The 17,378-nt window shown below is 38.8% G+C and overlaps 1 protein-coding gene and 1 long non-coding RNA gene across 2 annotated transcripts; one reads left to right on the top strand and one right to left on the bottom strand.

Annotated features, from left to right (window-relative positions):
• Positions 1-93: 93 nt before the first annotated feature.
• Positions 94-10,699, bottom strand: LOC128089531 (uncharacterized). The gene is made up of 3 exons (XR_008210543.1): positions 10,174-10,699; positions 7,868-7,949; positions 94-189 (listed from the first exon to the last, which is right to left on the bottom strand). It is a non-coding gene; the product is annotated as an uncharacterized LOC128089531 (long non-coding RNA).
• Positions 10,700-10,847: 148 nt separating this feature from the next.
• On the top strand, positions 10,848-16,802 carry SRP19 (signal recognition particle 19). Its single transcript, XM_052701053.1, has 5 exons — positions 10,848-10,946; positions 12,639-12,714; positions 13,693-13,764; positions 14,971-15,082; positions 16,153-16,802. The coding sequence occupies exons 1-5, from the start codon at positions 10,906-10,908 to the stop codon at positions 16,284-16,286; spliced, it is 435 nt and encodes a 144-aa protein (XP_052557013.1). The 5' UTR covers positions 10,848-10,905; the 3' UTR covers positions 16,287-16,802.
• Positions 16,803-17,378: the final 576 nt, after the last annotated feature.

Raw genomic sequence — 17,378 nt, 5'->3', positions numbered from 1 at the left:
GTGTGTGTTACTTTTGCATTACATAAAAATACAGTATTTTACTTTGAGATGTCACCTTTTAATATGTATAATGCATTTACACTTATGGCCTGATGTAGGAGAATCTTGCACCCTCAATATTCATTCTTAGTGACTGAAATGGCTGTTGTAGGATGTTTGTAACAGTTGCAGGATCAGGCCTCAGGTCTTCTGTAATATAATTGTAATGGAGACAGTTTCACCCATCTCAGGTGCATAACAAGGCTAAAGGCAGGGTATTGCAAGCAGTCAAGTGGGATAATTGCTTTCATCACTGCAAACCGAAACAATATTACATGTATAAAAATGATATTTATAAATTGAAACTTTTTTTTTTTTAATTGGGGATATAATGTAGAATGTGAAATAGTGACTACTGTGAGATGAAATTTTAATTCTATTTGAAATCTTCATGCAATTTTATTTTTTTAAAAAATTATAAAGGGAAAAATACCACAACAATTTCATCACAGAACGTTTGTTGTAGTGGAAAAATGATTTTGTATGCAAACCAGGACCTTTGCTGCCTCAAGCCTTTTTGATGCAAATATGGTTTGTGTTAGGATAATGCTGAAAAGATAGATTAGTGCTTTAAATATATAAATAGATTGAATTTAAATAAGATTTCATTTAAAGTAGAAACATGAGATAATAGAACATTAACCATTTGTGCATGATTGAAGAAACCACAAAATTGCTTCAGTTTTGTTCTGTGTCAGCTCGACTGTTGTTAAGTTAGCATTCTAAATAGTTGGTATTCAGGATTCAAGATGCCCTAATTTTAAGTAGCGCTGAAATAGAGTAATTTAACATTATGGTAGGCTTAACATTGTTACAGTGTTTCACATCTGTGGCTTTTGTGCTTCATCTGCTATTAAGATTAATCAACTTTATCTTGAATTCCTAATAAGACTTGTAGTGTTTATGAACAGAGTTGAGATACTGTCAGCAGTAAGTTCAAAGCCAATGCCAAAAATGCGGATTTTTTGAACAAGTGGTATTTTATTTTGTTTCATTCTTTGCCTCTTGTCAAATTTTTCAAGACATGCTACATTTCCACACCACCTGGTTGGTGTAGCTCTTAACAAACAGCATGTTAGCATTCATAATATTTTGCACGTGGTATCTTCACAAAACTTTTAATATGAACATCACTGTACTTTTCAAGATGAAATAGAGACAGACTGATTTGTTTTGAAGTCAGGACTTTCTGTTGGAGTAGAATACTCCATCCTTACGTTTAAAATAGAAGACCATCTTTATTACAAAGTATGTTATACTTTTTTTTTTTTTTTTGTGATGTTTTGTAACTGATAACGTAGAATAGAATATTCTGAAGGTATACCATTTTACCCAGGATAGTCAGTTAATACCAGCTTTGCATCTCCTTTATCTAAGAATTTAAAGGTAAACTTTATAGATAAGTTCTAGTTTCAGTTTTGTAACTGAGGTAATCTAAAGAACATGAAAACATGAGGTGAAATAAATAATTGTATGCGTATCAAACACCAGAATGTATTTGAAAGTTGTAGTGGCTTATTTAGATAGTCTAGGAGGTACTTCTTTTTAATTGGGAAGTTTCTCTTAATATCCTCATAACTAACCTACGTTTGTAGCAAAGACCGATGAGATAAACTTTCCAAGTATAAGGGTAGTGAAACACTAAAATATGCTTCCCATGGGAGTTGTTAAATTTCCATTACAGAAGTTTTAAGAAGAAGGTTAGGAAACATAAGGGGATGGACTTCAGTGTATTTCACATTGCCTTTGTGCAGAGAGATGCTTAGTGATCTTTTGAAATTCCTTACCAAAGCATTTCTCTGATTCTTTATCTAAAATGCTTAGTATCCATTAAGAGACTTACTAGAATATTTAAGGACATACATGATGTTTGATTCATATTAGTGATTAGGATACAAAGGTAGATTTTACGCTTAACTATAAAAATGAATCCTGGAAATATAAAATCAGAAAAATGGAAAATGGCTGTATTAAGTATATTTAGTCTTGTATTTTGTTAAACAATGTCTAGATTAATGGTTGCCAGATTTGGTTTATGCTGCTAAAGTTTTCTCTTGCTCCTTGGTTTTATTATAATGAGCATGGCACAGCATGAACCAGAACATCATCAGTGTTGAGGCAAAACAAAGGAAAGCAAGGAGCTAAGGAAACCAAGATTCATGTTACTGTTTTTTGGGGATATACATTTTGATAGAACTTTAGTGATTGGAATGCCGACCTGCAGTTGTCCTTTATTTAGTTTAATAAAGCTTTGTGTTCTTTATGTGAAAAGTGGGAACATGTCTTTTCTGCAGTTTTTTATGTTTAAAATGTTTATTCTAGTTTCTTGCTGTATGCCACAGGTAATGTTATTGTAATTAACACAGTTAATGCAATTTTTATGGAAGCTTTTCTGACTAAATATTGCAAACTTTAAAAGGGAACTTACCTATATGTATTTTTCACGTACAGTTCTCTGTCAGAATATTTTCCTTTGAAACTTCATAGATAATTCTTAAAACTGTCAGATTTGGTAGCTCGAAAATTGAAAGCCCATGGCCTTGCCATGATTTCCTGACAAGACTGGAATATTGTTTAAGCGGGAGTTGGCTTCTGAATGCAAGTAATCAATTATGCTATTCTTCAATAAACATCAATTAATGTAAGCAACAGCACTCATCTGACCCGTCAGTAGTCCAGATCAGCTGTTACCTAGCAGAACTGGTTGGAAGGAGTTGGGTTAAAGCCTCTTAAGTATGCTGAATTTGCTCAGTGCAAGATCAGACAATCTGCCTAGGGAAGCAGAAAAGAAGAAAACAGCTAGAGCTGATGGAAGGAAATTGTATCAAAGCATCACTTGCAATTGTAAGCCAGTACACCCCAGCTCAAGAACAGCTGTTAATCCTTCTTGAGATGGCAAAAGCAAATAAAAGTTTTGTACTCCTCTTCATTTTAAATTTCTGGCTAAGTGGCCTAACAGCACTTTTTAAACATGCTGTGTTCCAGGGAAGTCCTTTACCCTGGAAATTCTGACAGTTAACATCAGAAGTATGATGTTTGTAGAAAATAATTTTTTCTTCATCACAAACTACGAAATATTTTTTTCTACCATATGTGAAATTCTAATTTTTAAATTTGCAATATTAAATGCAATATTAAATCCTTCCAATAGAATGATTTACTGTAGTTAGCTGTTTTCTAGAGGGGGCTCAAAAAGGGGAGAGACATTACCCTGTCCCTAATGAAGAGAGTATTACCCATAGGGACGATCTGAATCTGATCATGAATGCTGAAGAGAACTTTAGCATCCTCTTGCAGTCTTTTGTTGCTAGGTGCCTCCCAAATGTCTTTTCACACTTTCCATTAAATAGTACACAGAACCATAAATGTTGCTAACATTTCTTTGTAGACTTGGACCTAAACGTAATTTCACCTACTTGCAGTAACACCATGCAAAGCCCAATCCACCTATGTGACAGCTTTGTTCTGGATGTATGGTTTGGACGAATCAAAAGTGAGGTGTCCATTTATGTGAAGCATGACTTCCTTCCCATGCTTAGACCTTTGAGGACTTTGTTAACGTCATCACGCAAATGTGTTCACTCGCTGCTACCACAGCCATCTCCTTTGCACTTTTAAGTATCACCAAAAGAGATGTCCCCACTTTTTTCATTTTAAATCACGTATAGAAGTGTCATTCTTGCTTCATAGTTTACTATATGCAGAGTAACAGATTTTATCTGTAAACATGTTTTAGAGAATGTTGATGTAGATAAGGTTGAGTTTTTAGTCTGAATGTAAGTTGGTTGTGTGTTGTATTTGGCTACATATTGGAAGTGCAAGGGGATTTGGTGTGGTGCTGAAGAGCTTAAGAGTTTACAACAGTCATGTAGGTGTCAGTAAATTTGTGATGCCAGATCAATACCAAGTATGTATTTAATATCTGCGTTTTCTGCTGTCAATTTTCAGTTTACCAGATGTGCAGTTTGTCCATTCTAAGACTGAGTAATGCCTCCCTAGCCTCGTTTTGCAAGTCATCTGTTCCTTAGGAGATTTCCATATAGTTGGAGATTCTTGTATTTACAAATTTCTGCCACTTCTGGGAGTTAAGGAAATTATTTAATTTTGTTGTTGGTGAAAGCATTCTTTTTTTTGAGTGGCCATGAAATTGCAATTAAGATCTGAAGGTGTAGGGGGAAATTGTTCACTCAGTGAAATGCACTTCCATCCAAAGTTATTAGCTCAAGACATACATACAAACTGAGCATCTCTTGGGCCCTACTTCTTGGTGGGAATTAAATGTGTAAAGCTTGAGCTGGCTCTCTGCAAGCAAATAAGTTGTTGTCCTCTGATACCAAATACATTTTTCCCACCTATGAATGTTGTTTCTCTTTGATGAACTCAGCCCACAATTATCTTTCCTTCAGTTTTGTTGTTTGCCTGAGATGCATTACTGTTCTTATCTCTGTAATTAATTATTTCTTCAATTATTCTGATGTATTTTGCTTCACAGTATCCTAATTCTGAATTTAGTCTTGCGATGCATAACTTATTACTGGTGGTGTTATATAAAATTTCCTCCTGATTGCACCTTGTCAGAGTGGAATTCTTTTCTTGGCTGTAACTAAATCTTAGGTGTCTGCTGTACTAGAAATATATTTTCATTTAAAAAGAAAGTTGCTGTTAAGATGATGACAAAGCATATCAGAACCATATAACCATCAGAACCATATAAGAAACCATGCAGTTTTATTTTGGTAGTAGTCACATTTTAAAGTGGATAAAAGCTTAGGGAGATGCACGTCTTACCAACAGGCCTCTCTCTTCTCTTCCATGTTTCATTTCAAAACAAACTACACAAAATCTATTTCTCACACAGTGTAATTCCATAACATCTTATTTATTTTACCAGAAGTTCACAAGAAAGCCTATTTATGTATGACTTTTAGCTTAGTTAATTTCAGTCCTCCTTACTGCATCTAAACCCTGACTGGAGACTGTTAGGGGACCTAGATTTGCTGATTCCCAGCACACACATACAAACATGAACTTACATACATATGCTTATTCTGCACTCTTCTGTTTACTCTAGGATTGACACACAACTGGAAGCATTTAAGGAAAAAAAAAAAGGCTCTATTGCCGAGTTACATTGTTGTTTTTTGGTTTTTTTTTTCCTAATACTTGTAACTCTGTCTTTCAGAAGGTGAGTTCTAATTTCTAGACTGATTAGTTGGTACCCTATTTTTGAAGTGTTCCACAGAAATATACACGTATTGGCCTTAATTTATATGCAGAAAGAGAAGTTTATAGTCAGAATGTAGAAAAGGCAGCTTAAAGTCAGTAGAGATTTTGAAAACTGCAGGATTTTAAGTGCTTACATTTCGTAACAATTCTGTACAAAATAACATCGCTTAGGGTGAGGGAAAAAGGAAAAAGGAGCTTGCGTATACAGTAAACAGAACTGAGTTTGCCTGTGAAATCTTAGACCTTTAACTCAGGTCTGTGATGGCAGACGTAAGGAAGGGCAGGAAGGTAGAAGATTAAGCCCAGAATCACAAAATCACAGAATGGCCAGCGTTGGAAGGGACATCAGGGATCATGAATCTCCAACCCCCCTGCTGCATGTAGGGCCACCAACCTCCACATTTAATACTAAAGCAGGCTGCCCAGAATCACAGAAAGGCCTAATATTAATGTCTAGAAACATGTCATTCTTATTTCTGGGAGGGAAAGGGGATGTGGGGGATTTTTATTTATTTTTATTCCATTGCATGATGAAAGGGGGTTGGTGTCTTTCTGTTCCTTCTATGATTGTGCAGTTAAACAGTCATATCAGATTTGGGGTTGGTCTAGATGTTCTCCAGAGGTCACTTCCAGTCCCTACATTTCTGATTATTTGACACTCAAGTGTTTAATTTTATTTAGAAGTCATACTAACAGAAACCCCCTAGCTTAAGTGAAATCTATGAGCTCAGTGCAAATACTGTGTATTGTGTCATATATATGTGGATGGTTGATGGTGTCTTTTTATCCTACGAACTGACTTTATGTAGCTGTCAGTTGTTCTACAAGATGAGAGCAGGACACTGAGTAAGAGGATGTAAAACTGAGGACTGCATTTATTGGGGAATTAGAGCTGCGTAGAAATCACTGTTTTTCTCTTGGTATTTTGTTGGTTCTACTGTTCCCAGCTAAATAGATAGAGTCCATTGGCAATCTGTTGCCGGAAAGTCACCTGCGTGCCTCAGTGAAATTCTGTGTGCAGTGTCTGCTGTGTTTACTTATTTACTCCATGTAAATCAAGGGATGGGCTCTGGTGATGTAATCAAAAAAAACTTGGAGCTCTCAACAGAGTACAGCTGAGGAGATCTGTCTCTAGGCAAATATCTGATGCCACGTCAGCTGCTCTTGGCAGCTGAATTGTAACAAGCCTAGTGTGGACTTGGAAATTTTGAGCATAGCTATGCTTTTTAATGATATACAGGATATCAACTGTTCATGTGCTTCTGCCACTGAGATGAACAAAACTGGTGTTTCTGCTGATTACAAAATACCGTTTTGTAGCTGTTGTCGCTCTAGGATAAGCATGGGTAGTACATCTCAAAATGCTAGGGTAGAAGACAAGATTTTTGCTTGCTAACATAGAAGGAACTTAAGAGTAGTCCCTGGATTTCAAGTAAATGGTATACACAGTATTTTAAAGTGGTCTTTCATGAAGCACGTTTCCATTTTTTTGTTATGTATACTTTCGAATCTTTGCTTACATGGATTGCAGATAAAATCTTCTTAGCTTGGCTCCTTCCTTTCAGTGTCAATTGGACCAACTGAGATTTCACTCTGAACCCCTTTTTATTTTGTATTTTCTGCAGATCACTACAAATCTGTTGCACCAATTTAGCTGAAAACACGCCTTATGAATGATATCCACTAGTCCCAATCACACAGACATTTCTAGCATAACTATGCAGGGTTACATGTAGTCAGAGAAAATTGAACATGTAAGCTATGTCTGAATCAGCTGCCATCTCCACACATTTTCAGTAAAACACAGCAGTTTTAGCTCAAACTATTTGCTTGTGCTTGTTCTGCCCCTTTTGTGCAAACCATTTGGATTTACCCCAAGTGAAATGTACTGTCTCTATCAAAGCCACTTTGAACTTCTGTTACTTAATTTTATAGGGCCCTTGAGGTTTTTTAATTTTATTTTTCTTCCCTAGCTGTGCTTAACAACAGTAAAACAGCCTCTGACTAAGCTCCCATGACTTGCTGTTGACAGTATATGCAGTGAGGGAATTTTCTGAATGCGTGCAATGCAATGGTTACTGCTCCCTGCCACTTCCCTTTCTAGAGCACATACAACAAAGGGAATAACTTCAGGAGTCTACACAGCTTCAGAAACGAGGGTCCCTGGTACTAAGCAAAGACATTGTTTGCAGTCTTGAAATTTTGCTACAAACTTACATGAGTCCTATCATCACCACCAAATACATCTTATTTTTTTTTTAGTGTTTAAAATCTCTTTAAGTTCTCCTTGCTTTGTCATCCAATTTCAGATATCAGGGACAGCAGATGCAATGAGTCTGAGCTAGTCTGCTTTGTGACCTACTTCTGTCCCTGAAATCTTCAGGCAAGAAATGCACAGAACTCAAATCTGAAATGTTTTTTCTTATAACCAAGAACAAATGTAGCAACTGAATGGCATCTACAGTCATTCTATAATGATGATTCTATGATTAAATTGCCGTGTTTGTACCTAATGCTTCATTTTAGGAATGGTAATATCAAAATATCATGCATCAAGAAATAAGGTTGGTTTGTAATAATAGGATATACAGTAAAGACTCACCTCTCTCATGATCGGTCACATACACCATATGATACAATCTATAACTCCAGAAAATCCCAATGTTTTTTCATGACTTTTCCATCTGGAAAAGATTCAAATAAACATTTTTGCTATTACCAGAGTATAGGTTACGTAGTGTTTGCTTTGTTTTGGTAAATTTAAACATTGTTTTAGAAGAAAAGCCATTACTCCCACTATGTTGGTATTAAAAAGCTGCATGCAACTGATAAATATAACGGCATTAAGCAAATGCACAAAATTATTGTCTTGAACTAAGTGTGCTGACTGAGAGCAAAGTCAATGTTCAGTAGCAATACTGTGCCATTCACAAATTGCAACCGCATTCAGTGCCTTCTTTAATGTTAAAGCAGTGTTTCTCAAGCTGGTGTCCAATTATGTACCACAATTTGTTTTAAAATGTAACACAGAAATTAAAATATTGCAGAAAGAAAAAGGGGGAAAAAACAGGATGAAGAAGTAACTTTTAAAACTTCTGTAAGTTCTAGGCATTTTTTTAAAATGAAGTCAAATAACTCAGTTTTTTTTTCCTCAAACAATTAAATAGTTCTTTAAATTTTTCTAGAGTATCATCCTGCAGATGGAGATTTAGCTCTAAACATTTTTAAAGTATTGAAACGTGTGTCCCTGAAAGTGTTGTGTGTATAGATATTTGACAAAAACAAACTGCAGTAAGCCTGACTGATAATGTGCTACAGTGATGACCATGTTTCATGACAGATTAGGCAGTAGGTAATGCATGTCTGCACAGAGAAAAAAAAAAAATTAAGATGTGTAGAGAAAAAATGAGAAAGGCAAAAGTCCAATTTGAACTCAACCTGGCCGCTGGGGTAAAAAGGAGCAAGAAACTCTTTTACAAATACATCAGCAGTAAGAGGAGGACTAAGGAGAATCTCCTTTCTTTACTGAATGAGGCTGGGAATGTGACCACTGAGGATAAGGAAAAGGCAGAGGTTCTGAATGTGTTCTTTATGTCTGTCTTTAAAGGTCAGACCAGTTGTCCTCAGGGTACTCCGCTCTCTGACCTGGTAGTCTTGGCTGGGGTGCGGACTGAAGCCCCTGTGATTCGGGAGGATGCAGTCAGAGACCTACTGCTGCAGCTGGACTGTCACAAGTCCATGGGGTAGGGTGGGATTCACCTGAGAGTGCTGAAGGAACTGGCGGAGGTGACAGCCGAGCCACTTTCCGTTATCTATCAGCACTCCTTGTTGACTGGTGAGGTCCCAGAACTGATCCTGTTCAAGGAACGTTTGGATGTTGTGTTGAGGGACATGGTTTAGTGAGAACTATTGGTGATAGGCGGATGGTTGGACTCGATGATCTTGTAGGTCTTTTATGACCTTGGCGTTTCTGTGATTCTGTGCATGTAATGAAATCTCATCTGTCCACACTTCACATTGCACATAAAGTAATGGGAGCGTGGAATTTGCGTGTAAGGTGTTAAAAACACTGGTGATTACTTATCTCTTGTGTAAACCTTTGGGATAGAGATGCAGGAGGCCAGCTCCCCTTCCCTCCAGGAAAACAAAACAAAACAAAACAGCTGAGAGAACAAGCCGTGGCCACTTTGATGGATGAGCAGATTAAGCGCTGACATCCTGCGTAGCAGCTCTCCAGGTCCTGGTAGCACTGACACTTTTTAGATAGAAAGATCTTTAGATAGAAGATCTAAACTGTAACATGCATGTGTGCATGTGTATACAATAAAGACTGTACAAAGCAAGAACATAGGGAACCCATTATAAATCCAGAGCTAACAAAATGAGAACAGAAAATGGCTATCTAAATAACTGCTTGCAATAATAACCTTAGACAGCTACATTCCATTTTATCCATCTTGATGGCAATCAGACCACCCTCCAGTAGCTCATCCTTAGCACTGAGCTACCAATGGATCAAAAGCTTCTCTTGTAACTTGGCTCTCCTCTGCTTGTGTAACCTTGAAACCGCAGAGCACGTTGTGTCATACTTGTGTAGACCTGTGTGTAGACCTGCCTTGCTCCTGAACAGCTGCAGAGTTCCAAAACCTGCTACTGCAGAGACCACGTAGTTGTACTGCTCATACTGCTTTTCTGCAGTACTTTGTGCAGCATATTCACTTCTGACACGAGAGCAAAGATGAAAGACAATAAATTTGCCTATCATTCAAAGGACTGAACAGCTCAAGTAACACACTGACAGGTGCCAAATGCCATCCGGCTTCTTTCTGAAGTTTTAACTCAGCTGTTCCCGTTTTCAGGAATCATATCACAAGTAACATCACGAACAAATCTTCCCTGCAAGCACACCTATGCTGCAGTGGGACTCAGCATCCTCCTCTTCAGCACTTCATGCAGATCCGGATGCTCTGATATTCAGTAACGATGTAACAGGGAATTGGAACGCCTTCACTTATTTGCGTGTCCTGGCACACAGCTGCTGCGTGAAAATTCACGGCCGAGTGCAACGGCACACGAAGTCAGCCCCGTGCGATTCGCGACAGCACAGCTGAGGTTGCGGGGACTTCCGGAGGCTGTCCGGGGCATCGCGTCCTCCTGCAGGCGCAGCCCGAGTGTGATCAGTTCTAAAGATCTCCAGGAGGAGACGCAAAGCCCCGGGGCCGTCCGTGAACCTGAGGGACACCGCTGGGCCCGGCCTACAGCCACCCTCTGAGCACCCCGTCGGGGTAAGCGCAGAGCGAGCACGGGCCAAACAGACCCGGGGCTGTGCCACGGGCCCCGAGGCGCCGGAAGGTCACACTCCGACCTCCCGGCACAGAACGTCCCCGATACTGAACCGAGGCCCCGCAGGGAACTCTAGGGCAACGCACAGCACCGCCCCTTGCGGGATGCCGCTGCCACGCACGGTCCGGCTCTCTTCAAACTTCCGGCGCTGACGGATACGCCGCGCTTTCTGATAGGCCGTTGTGCTTTACAGATGGCAGCATTATCCAATCGAATCCCCGGAAGTGGGAGGAGGGGGCGGGATTTCCGAGTTGAGGGAAGGCGGGCCGGCCTGGCCGTCAGGGCCGCGGTGTTAGAATGGCTGCGGCCGCTACTGCTTCGCCGGCCGACAAGGAGAGGTGAGGCAAGGGGCGGCTCGATGTATGGGCCGCCACAACCGGCCGGTATCTGCGGGAGGCTGTGGTGCTGGGATGGGCTGACGGGGCGGGGCAGGGCTGAAGGGTGATGTGGCCGTGGCTTCAAGTGGAAGCAGCGTTTGGATAACGCTTTCAGACGGTGGGTTTGGATTTTGGGTAGTGGTGTGCGGAGCCGGCAGCGTTCTGTGCGCGACGTAACATGGCCACGTGTTGAGGTGGCACGGCCGCTCCGCGCAGTTTGTGCGGGTGTAACGGGGCCGGCCCCGAGCGGCGGCGCGGCTCCAGCGGCGTTCGCGCCCTGCTGAAAGCAAGGAGCTGCGCCGTCGCCCCTGCTTCCTCAGAGGTCCACGTCAACGAGGCTCATTTTGTGCCGCTGAAGTGAAGCTGTTAAAAGGTGTCGTTCTCTTGTCTCTGTGGCTCGGTGCCGCACTGTGCTATCACTCTTGTAAAACAGCACGTCATTTTTAAAGCTCGCAGAAGGTAGTCAGGACAGAATTGGTGGGCAGTGTAGTGTGTTGACACTTGAGAATGCCAGTTGCAAGACTGACGTTTTCCTGTGCAGAACTGTTCCATGTAGATACAGGTAGTCGGCTTGCAGAGAGTCATAGTCACCAAATGCTGTGCTCAGCGATGAGAAGGGAGGGTAATCAGAGGGAGGTAAGCTACCTTCTCTTTGGCAACTGTGTGAGCACTGGTTGCCCATGGGAGGTGGTGAGCAACTGCCTTCCCCCTGCTGTTTGCTTTTGTTGCTTTTCTTTCTTCTTCCACTTCAGTTTCACATATGAAGCAGTTTTTATTGTGATCCGCAAGTTTTCTTGCCTGTACAGTTCTTCTCTTCCCTCAGCCCACGAGGTTGGAGCAGAAAGGATCAGAGGTCTTTGTCTGTCTCCAACTAAGTGGGCTTCAGACTGCCCCAGATAACTTGCTTACCTCTTCTTCCCCATTTTCTTATACTGCCATAACTCCTCATATAATCGCAGTCCTTCTCGTAGACCTCAGCCTTTTTTTTTTATTCTCTTTCTAATGGGAAGCATAATTGAGGTTCTGTGTACCTGTGTGTGCTTGATGGGATTAAATATCTTGAAAACTCCTAATTTAACTTAAGCAAACCTTTAAGTATGTTTTCTTTCAGAGGCTGTGTAACTTAGGAAATCCAGCTTCTTCTTGTACATGGATAGAAAAAAACTCAAATACACAAGAAAAAAGCACTTCTTGCTTTGATGAAGTATTTAATCACTAATAGAGGTACTACCTCATTTTAAGGAAACTTTTATTCATTCTTTTCACTGAAAAGAATATGTTTGATTCGGTGAAATTGAATCAAAGAAGTATGCTTTCTTCTCTGTGTTTGGGTTTGAAAAATTCTTTTCACCTCTCTTTTTTTCCCCTCAAATCGGTATCTCTGTCCTCTGTGCACTCTTCTTGAGTGCAGTCATGCAAATGGGGTTTCTGCCAAGCGGTCAGGCTGTGTACTGAATAACTGAGAGTGGGACTATGTAACACCTTCCCAAATTGGGAAAATGAGTGGTTGTTCTGAACTGCTGTGGAAGATTCTGTGCTTTTGGCTTTGTGCTTTGATACTCAAAATGAGTTGTTGTTGTTGTTTTACTAGGAGAACACGTGAACAATTCTAAGAATTTATACAGCTTAAACTGGTTGTTTTCTCTTTTTTAGATTTATCTGCATTTATCCAGCATATTTAAACAACAAGAAGACAATAGCGGAAGGAAGAAGGATACCTATAGACAAAGTAAGTTGGTGGATGGCAGGAAAAAAGAATATTTTGTTTTGTTCTGTAGTAGTTCTATAGAGAGTTGGAAAATAAAACTAAACTTCAAAGTTATCTTCCAAATTCCCACATGGCAAGTTAGTTTGATGAAAGAGCCTGGGTTTCTGTTTTCATCTGAGCAGCACCTTTGGCAAGATGTTGAAGTAATGACAATCAGCCATGTTCAATCTACTACAGAATTGATGTGCCAAATTTGGAAGAGATGCAGGAAAGAATAATTAGTTGATGACTGTGAGCTTGGTGGCTGACTTCCCTAAGTATGCCCATATTCTGTGCTTTGTCTCCTTTGCTGGTCTCTGTCAAAGATGGAACTGAAAATGTATGTGGCATGCAGATGTTTCTGTTGCTTTCAGTCTGTCCAGAATAGTTTTGATTCTCACTCTTTATAATATTTTTAACAAGCAAATGCTGAGTTTGTTAAGGGCTTTTCTCACTGTTAGTTTTTTGTCTGTTTTCCTGATAGTAGTTTAAAAAGTAAAAATAATTATACAGCTTATACACTGCCAATGAAAGATCTACCTGTGGAATGGATCTGATGCCCTGTGCCTAAAAAAAAAAGTTCCACTGTTTCCTGCACTTGTTGCTGTAAATTTCCCTTTAGTCCTTTACTGAGCCATCTTTTTTAGTTCTGTGTAACTGTATGCCATTTCAGTTATTTTTCTTAGGCAATTCTGTTACCTTCTTTGTTCCTCTGTCCTAAATAATTCTCTCATCTGCTTTCTGTTTCACTGATTTCTCTATATCCTTGTCTGTTTATTTTTGTGTTGTGGACTGTAGAAGGGCTCCCAGGTGACTTTTGCAGTGGATTTGTCACTATTTGAAGTATTTTCCTTTTCCCATCCACTTTTTCTAGTTCTACAATATAGAGAAGCTACTATTTCTATATAGGTAACTTGTCTCAAAAATGTTTAACTAATGTTTAGCGTGTTGTTTCAACAGGCTGTTGAAAATCCCACATCTACTGAAATCCAAGATGTGTGTGCAGCAGTTGGATTCAATGTGCTGTTAGAGGTAACAAAAACCAGGCCCCTCCCCTCCCCCAGACAGCCAAACCAAAACCACAAAAAAACAGACACCTTGGTATGTGTCTTGTCTTCTATGATTTTATTTTTTCTTACGGCAGAATAAATCGCAATGAAGTCTTTTTTAACAGCCAAGATATTTTCTTTCTTTGAGTGTTAACTGAGTAAAATGATGAAGGAAATGTTTGAAAACAAAATGCAAGGCAAGAATTGCTTGGATCTCTAAGCCAGTGTCACTTTTTATGCTTATAAAAAGATTACTCTGTTAACTGCTCTTCTTAGAAGACTATCATAGTTTCTTAAAAGTTCCTAACAGTCAGAATAAAAGCAAATCTTGCAAGGTGCAACTCTGCAAATTTTAAAAAGCACATTTGTATTGAAAGGTATTATCTTTTGGAACTAGTGTCTGATAATAACAGAATTTTGTTGCTTAAAATCTTCACGGTCCTTTGGAGTCATGTTTCAACTAGAGTTGCAGTATGCAGTGGTTATTTACTGCCATACTTGGCTTGGTCTTCAGTTTCTTGATTAATTTTCTCCTGATGGAATGAGCTTGTGTTTCTAGCACTCTTTGTTTTCTGAAGTGATTAATAACTTAAAATACTGTGGAATTTTCAATCAGTTCTTTACTGTAGATGTTTTCTTTCAGAAGTGACTGGCATCCCAAAGCTTGTAGAAATTCACTTTGCTTTTTGAAAGACAAATACTTTCCTATCAGTGCACACTCACTTGTGAAATAGCCAGTACCAGAAATCAGCCTGTAGCAGAAATAAGGGCAGTGAGTATTAATTGTGGATGTCAGACTGTGACCTACTGCAACTTAACTACAGATTGTCTCTAGATGTCCAGAAATGTTTGTGGCCATGGAGATGAGACAGAAACTTATGTGTGCATTTCAGGCTGGTGGGCATGTAGAACAGTCCCTGTAGCTGGTTACTCGCTGAATTGTTACCTATCAGCAATGAACAGTAAGTTACAGCAGTGCTTCTGAAAATGTAACACTGTGGAGCTTTGGGCTCTAGCTACTACAGTGGCAAAGCGTTTGGAGGATGAGGCTGATGGAGAGCTGCAGTTGCTGTTTGGATCTGCTAAGAATTCCATGATGCTGTGACTTAGATGAAATGCTCCCTGACAATTTTTGCAGAAAATTGTTCCAGTAATTAATACATAAATGAGTTTTCCTTTTGTATGACAGAAAAATAAGATGTATCCTAGAGAGTGGAATCGTGATGTGCAGTACAGAGGTAGAGTACGAATTCAGCTCAAACAGGATGATGGCAATCCATGTTTACCTCAGTTTCCAACACGTAAGTAGAAGATCTTGCTTAAACTCTGTTACTAAACCAGAAAGACTTCATTTTGTCTTGATTAATTCATTTTACTGTCAAAAACTGTAGAATATTGCATTAAATCTCTTTACCTCTGTCAGTCAGCTAAATCAAGTCTGTGTGAGCAGAGTTTGTAAAAATGCTGCTCTTTCTTCAGTACCTGATTTGAGAAGAAGTTAGGAGAGTGTTGTGTGATAGCAGTAATTGGTATATTCAGTATATAGTTTTAGCTTACTGTTGTCTTGACAGACACGATGGAAAACTTGATACTAAAATTGATAAATTCCACTTGTAGGCTGTATGCATCCATTAGGCATTTGTACAGGTACCAAACAGATAAAATAAAACACTGAGTTTGCAGTTCAGTTTTATGTTGGCATTTTCATATTGAAGCACGTATTTATTATTATAAAGGCTGTGCTTATTGTTATAAAGGGCAGGCCCTGGAGCAGCTCCCTGTAAAAATTACTTGTCATTCATTATGAACTGTTCATCTTTTCCTTTTTTCTTGTCAAGGAATCAGTATATAATAGGGAAGCAAACAAGTATCCAAAGAAGGATATGTCTAAGGGAAAGAACAAGAAGAATACCAATATGAGAGTAGCTGAAGAATCTGGAGACAAATCAGGAGACAAATTCAAACCATGTTCCTGTAGGAAGATGATGGGGTCTTTGTAAACAGTGCTTGTAGCTTTTTGCGTGGTCATTCTGTCCTCACTATTTTAGGCCATTAAGACCTGAGGAAAGAGAGTAACTGAGTGTTGTCAGGGGATATGTCTGTTCTGGTCTGCTGTGATGCTGTTCCTGTGCTTAAATAATAATACTTTAAAAAAAAAAAAAAAAAAAAAAAAACCCACAGAAAAAAACTGGCAAAAGTCTTTTTCCGAACTTGAAGCTATCCAGCACATGAAAGAGAACTCCTTGGCTTTTTTTTTTTTTTTTCATTGTAACAGAAAGCTGAAAATGAAGCTTTTAACTTTGAAAATGGTGTGGATGTTCTTAACAGAACATCAGCAATCATCAGTAATGATCCCTCCTTGTATTTTTAGGTAAATCAGTGATGCTGTACGCTGCAGAAACCATTCCCAAACTGAAAACAAGAACTCAAAAGATGGGAGGTAGTGATCAAAGTCTTCAACAAGGAGAAGGAGGCAAGAAAGGTAAAGGGAAGAAAAAGAAATGACTCCACATCAGAAATAAGTGTAATATGTAATAGCTATATTACAACAGATATGGATGGACACATTACTTAATGCAACTTTGAGGTGAAAGATACAGGAATGAAATAAACAGGTCAAGACAAATAGAACTGCGTGCTTCCTTTGGAGCTGGAATGCATGTAACTGCTTTGTGTCTGTGTAACAATAAACCTACCGTCACACACACTCTGCAAGTCTGAAGCTAACATCCAGTTTTGAAAGTGGAACAACATAAGTAAATGGGAGAATCATTTTTTCCAAAATTAATATGCAGCTTTTTAAAAATAACAAAAAGTCTTATGCAGACTAGATAAGGGAACAGTTTTCAGGTTGGTTAACCATTTATCTGTGCTAGTTGACTGATTGTCTTGACTCTGGAGGGTCTGTATCACCAATAAAAAATGCAAATCAGTAAAATTATGACTTTGTAAACTTTACTTCCTAATCATCTTTTATGATTGTCAATGTACTAATAAAGGTGGCATGGTAATTTTGAAAAACTTTTCTTGAATCCTTTTGTCAAAAGATGACTTTTATTTTTTTTCTTAACCTTTCCTCTGCAGCTTATTTCAAGAAGTCAGAGGCATACTGTAGGGTTTGTATTTTAACTGCTTGAGATAACTGAACAATTTAACTTTTTTCCTTTTTTTTTCTTTGAATACTGTATTATCCTGTTTCAGGTTGTCGTTTGAGAGTTCATGAAATACGCTTTCTAGCTTTATTTCAGATGTGTAGGCCATGCAGCGTTTGGGAACTTAAAATATTTATGTAGTCCGCAGGCAGGGATATGATGTTATTTGGAGATTAATTGATCAGAACAATTGTCACTAGAAGAAACTGAAGAAATTACTGAACAAGTTGAATGAGGGATAGTTTAATGTAAGGAGAATGAAAAAGACACAGTGCTACCTCTCTCAAGTTTAAAAAAAAAAATCCCTCATGGGCTTCTCTCATTCTTAGTATTTGAGAACAGTTATTTCACTGCTTCATAGATGAGTACTGGTAACAAGTCATCAGATTATTCTGATAAAATTTTCATGTTGCAATATTCTGTTTTCATCTGTCTGCAGGTAAGC

Source organism: Tympanuchus pallidicinctus, unplaced genomic scaffold, assembly GCF_026119805.1.
Source record: "Tympanuchus pallidicinctus isolate F22 unplaced genomic scaffold, pur_lepc_1.0 scaffold4, whole genome shotgun sequence".
In the NCBI taxonomy this organism is placed as follows: Eukaryota; Metazoa; Chordata; class Aves; order Galliformes; family Phasianidae; genus Tympanuchus; species Tympanuchus pallidicinctus.
Note: the sequence above shows the minus strand (reverse complement) of the source record. Positions and strands in the feature narration are given on the sequence as shown.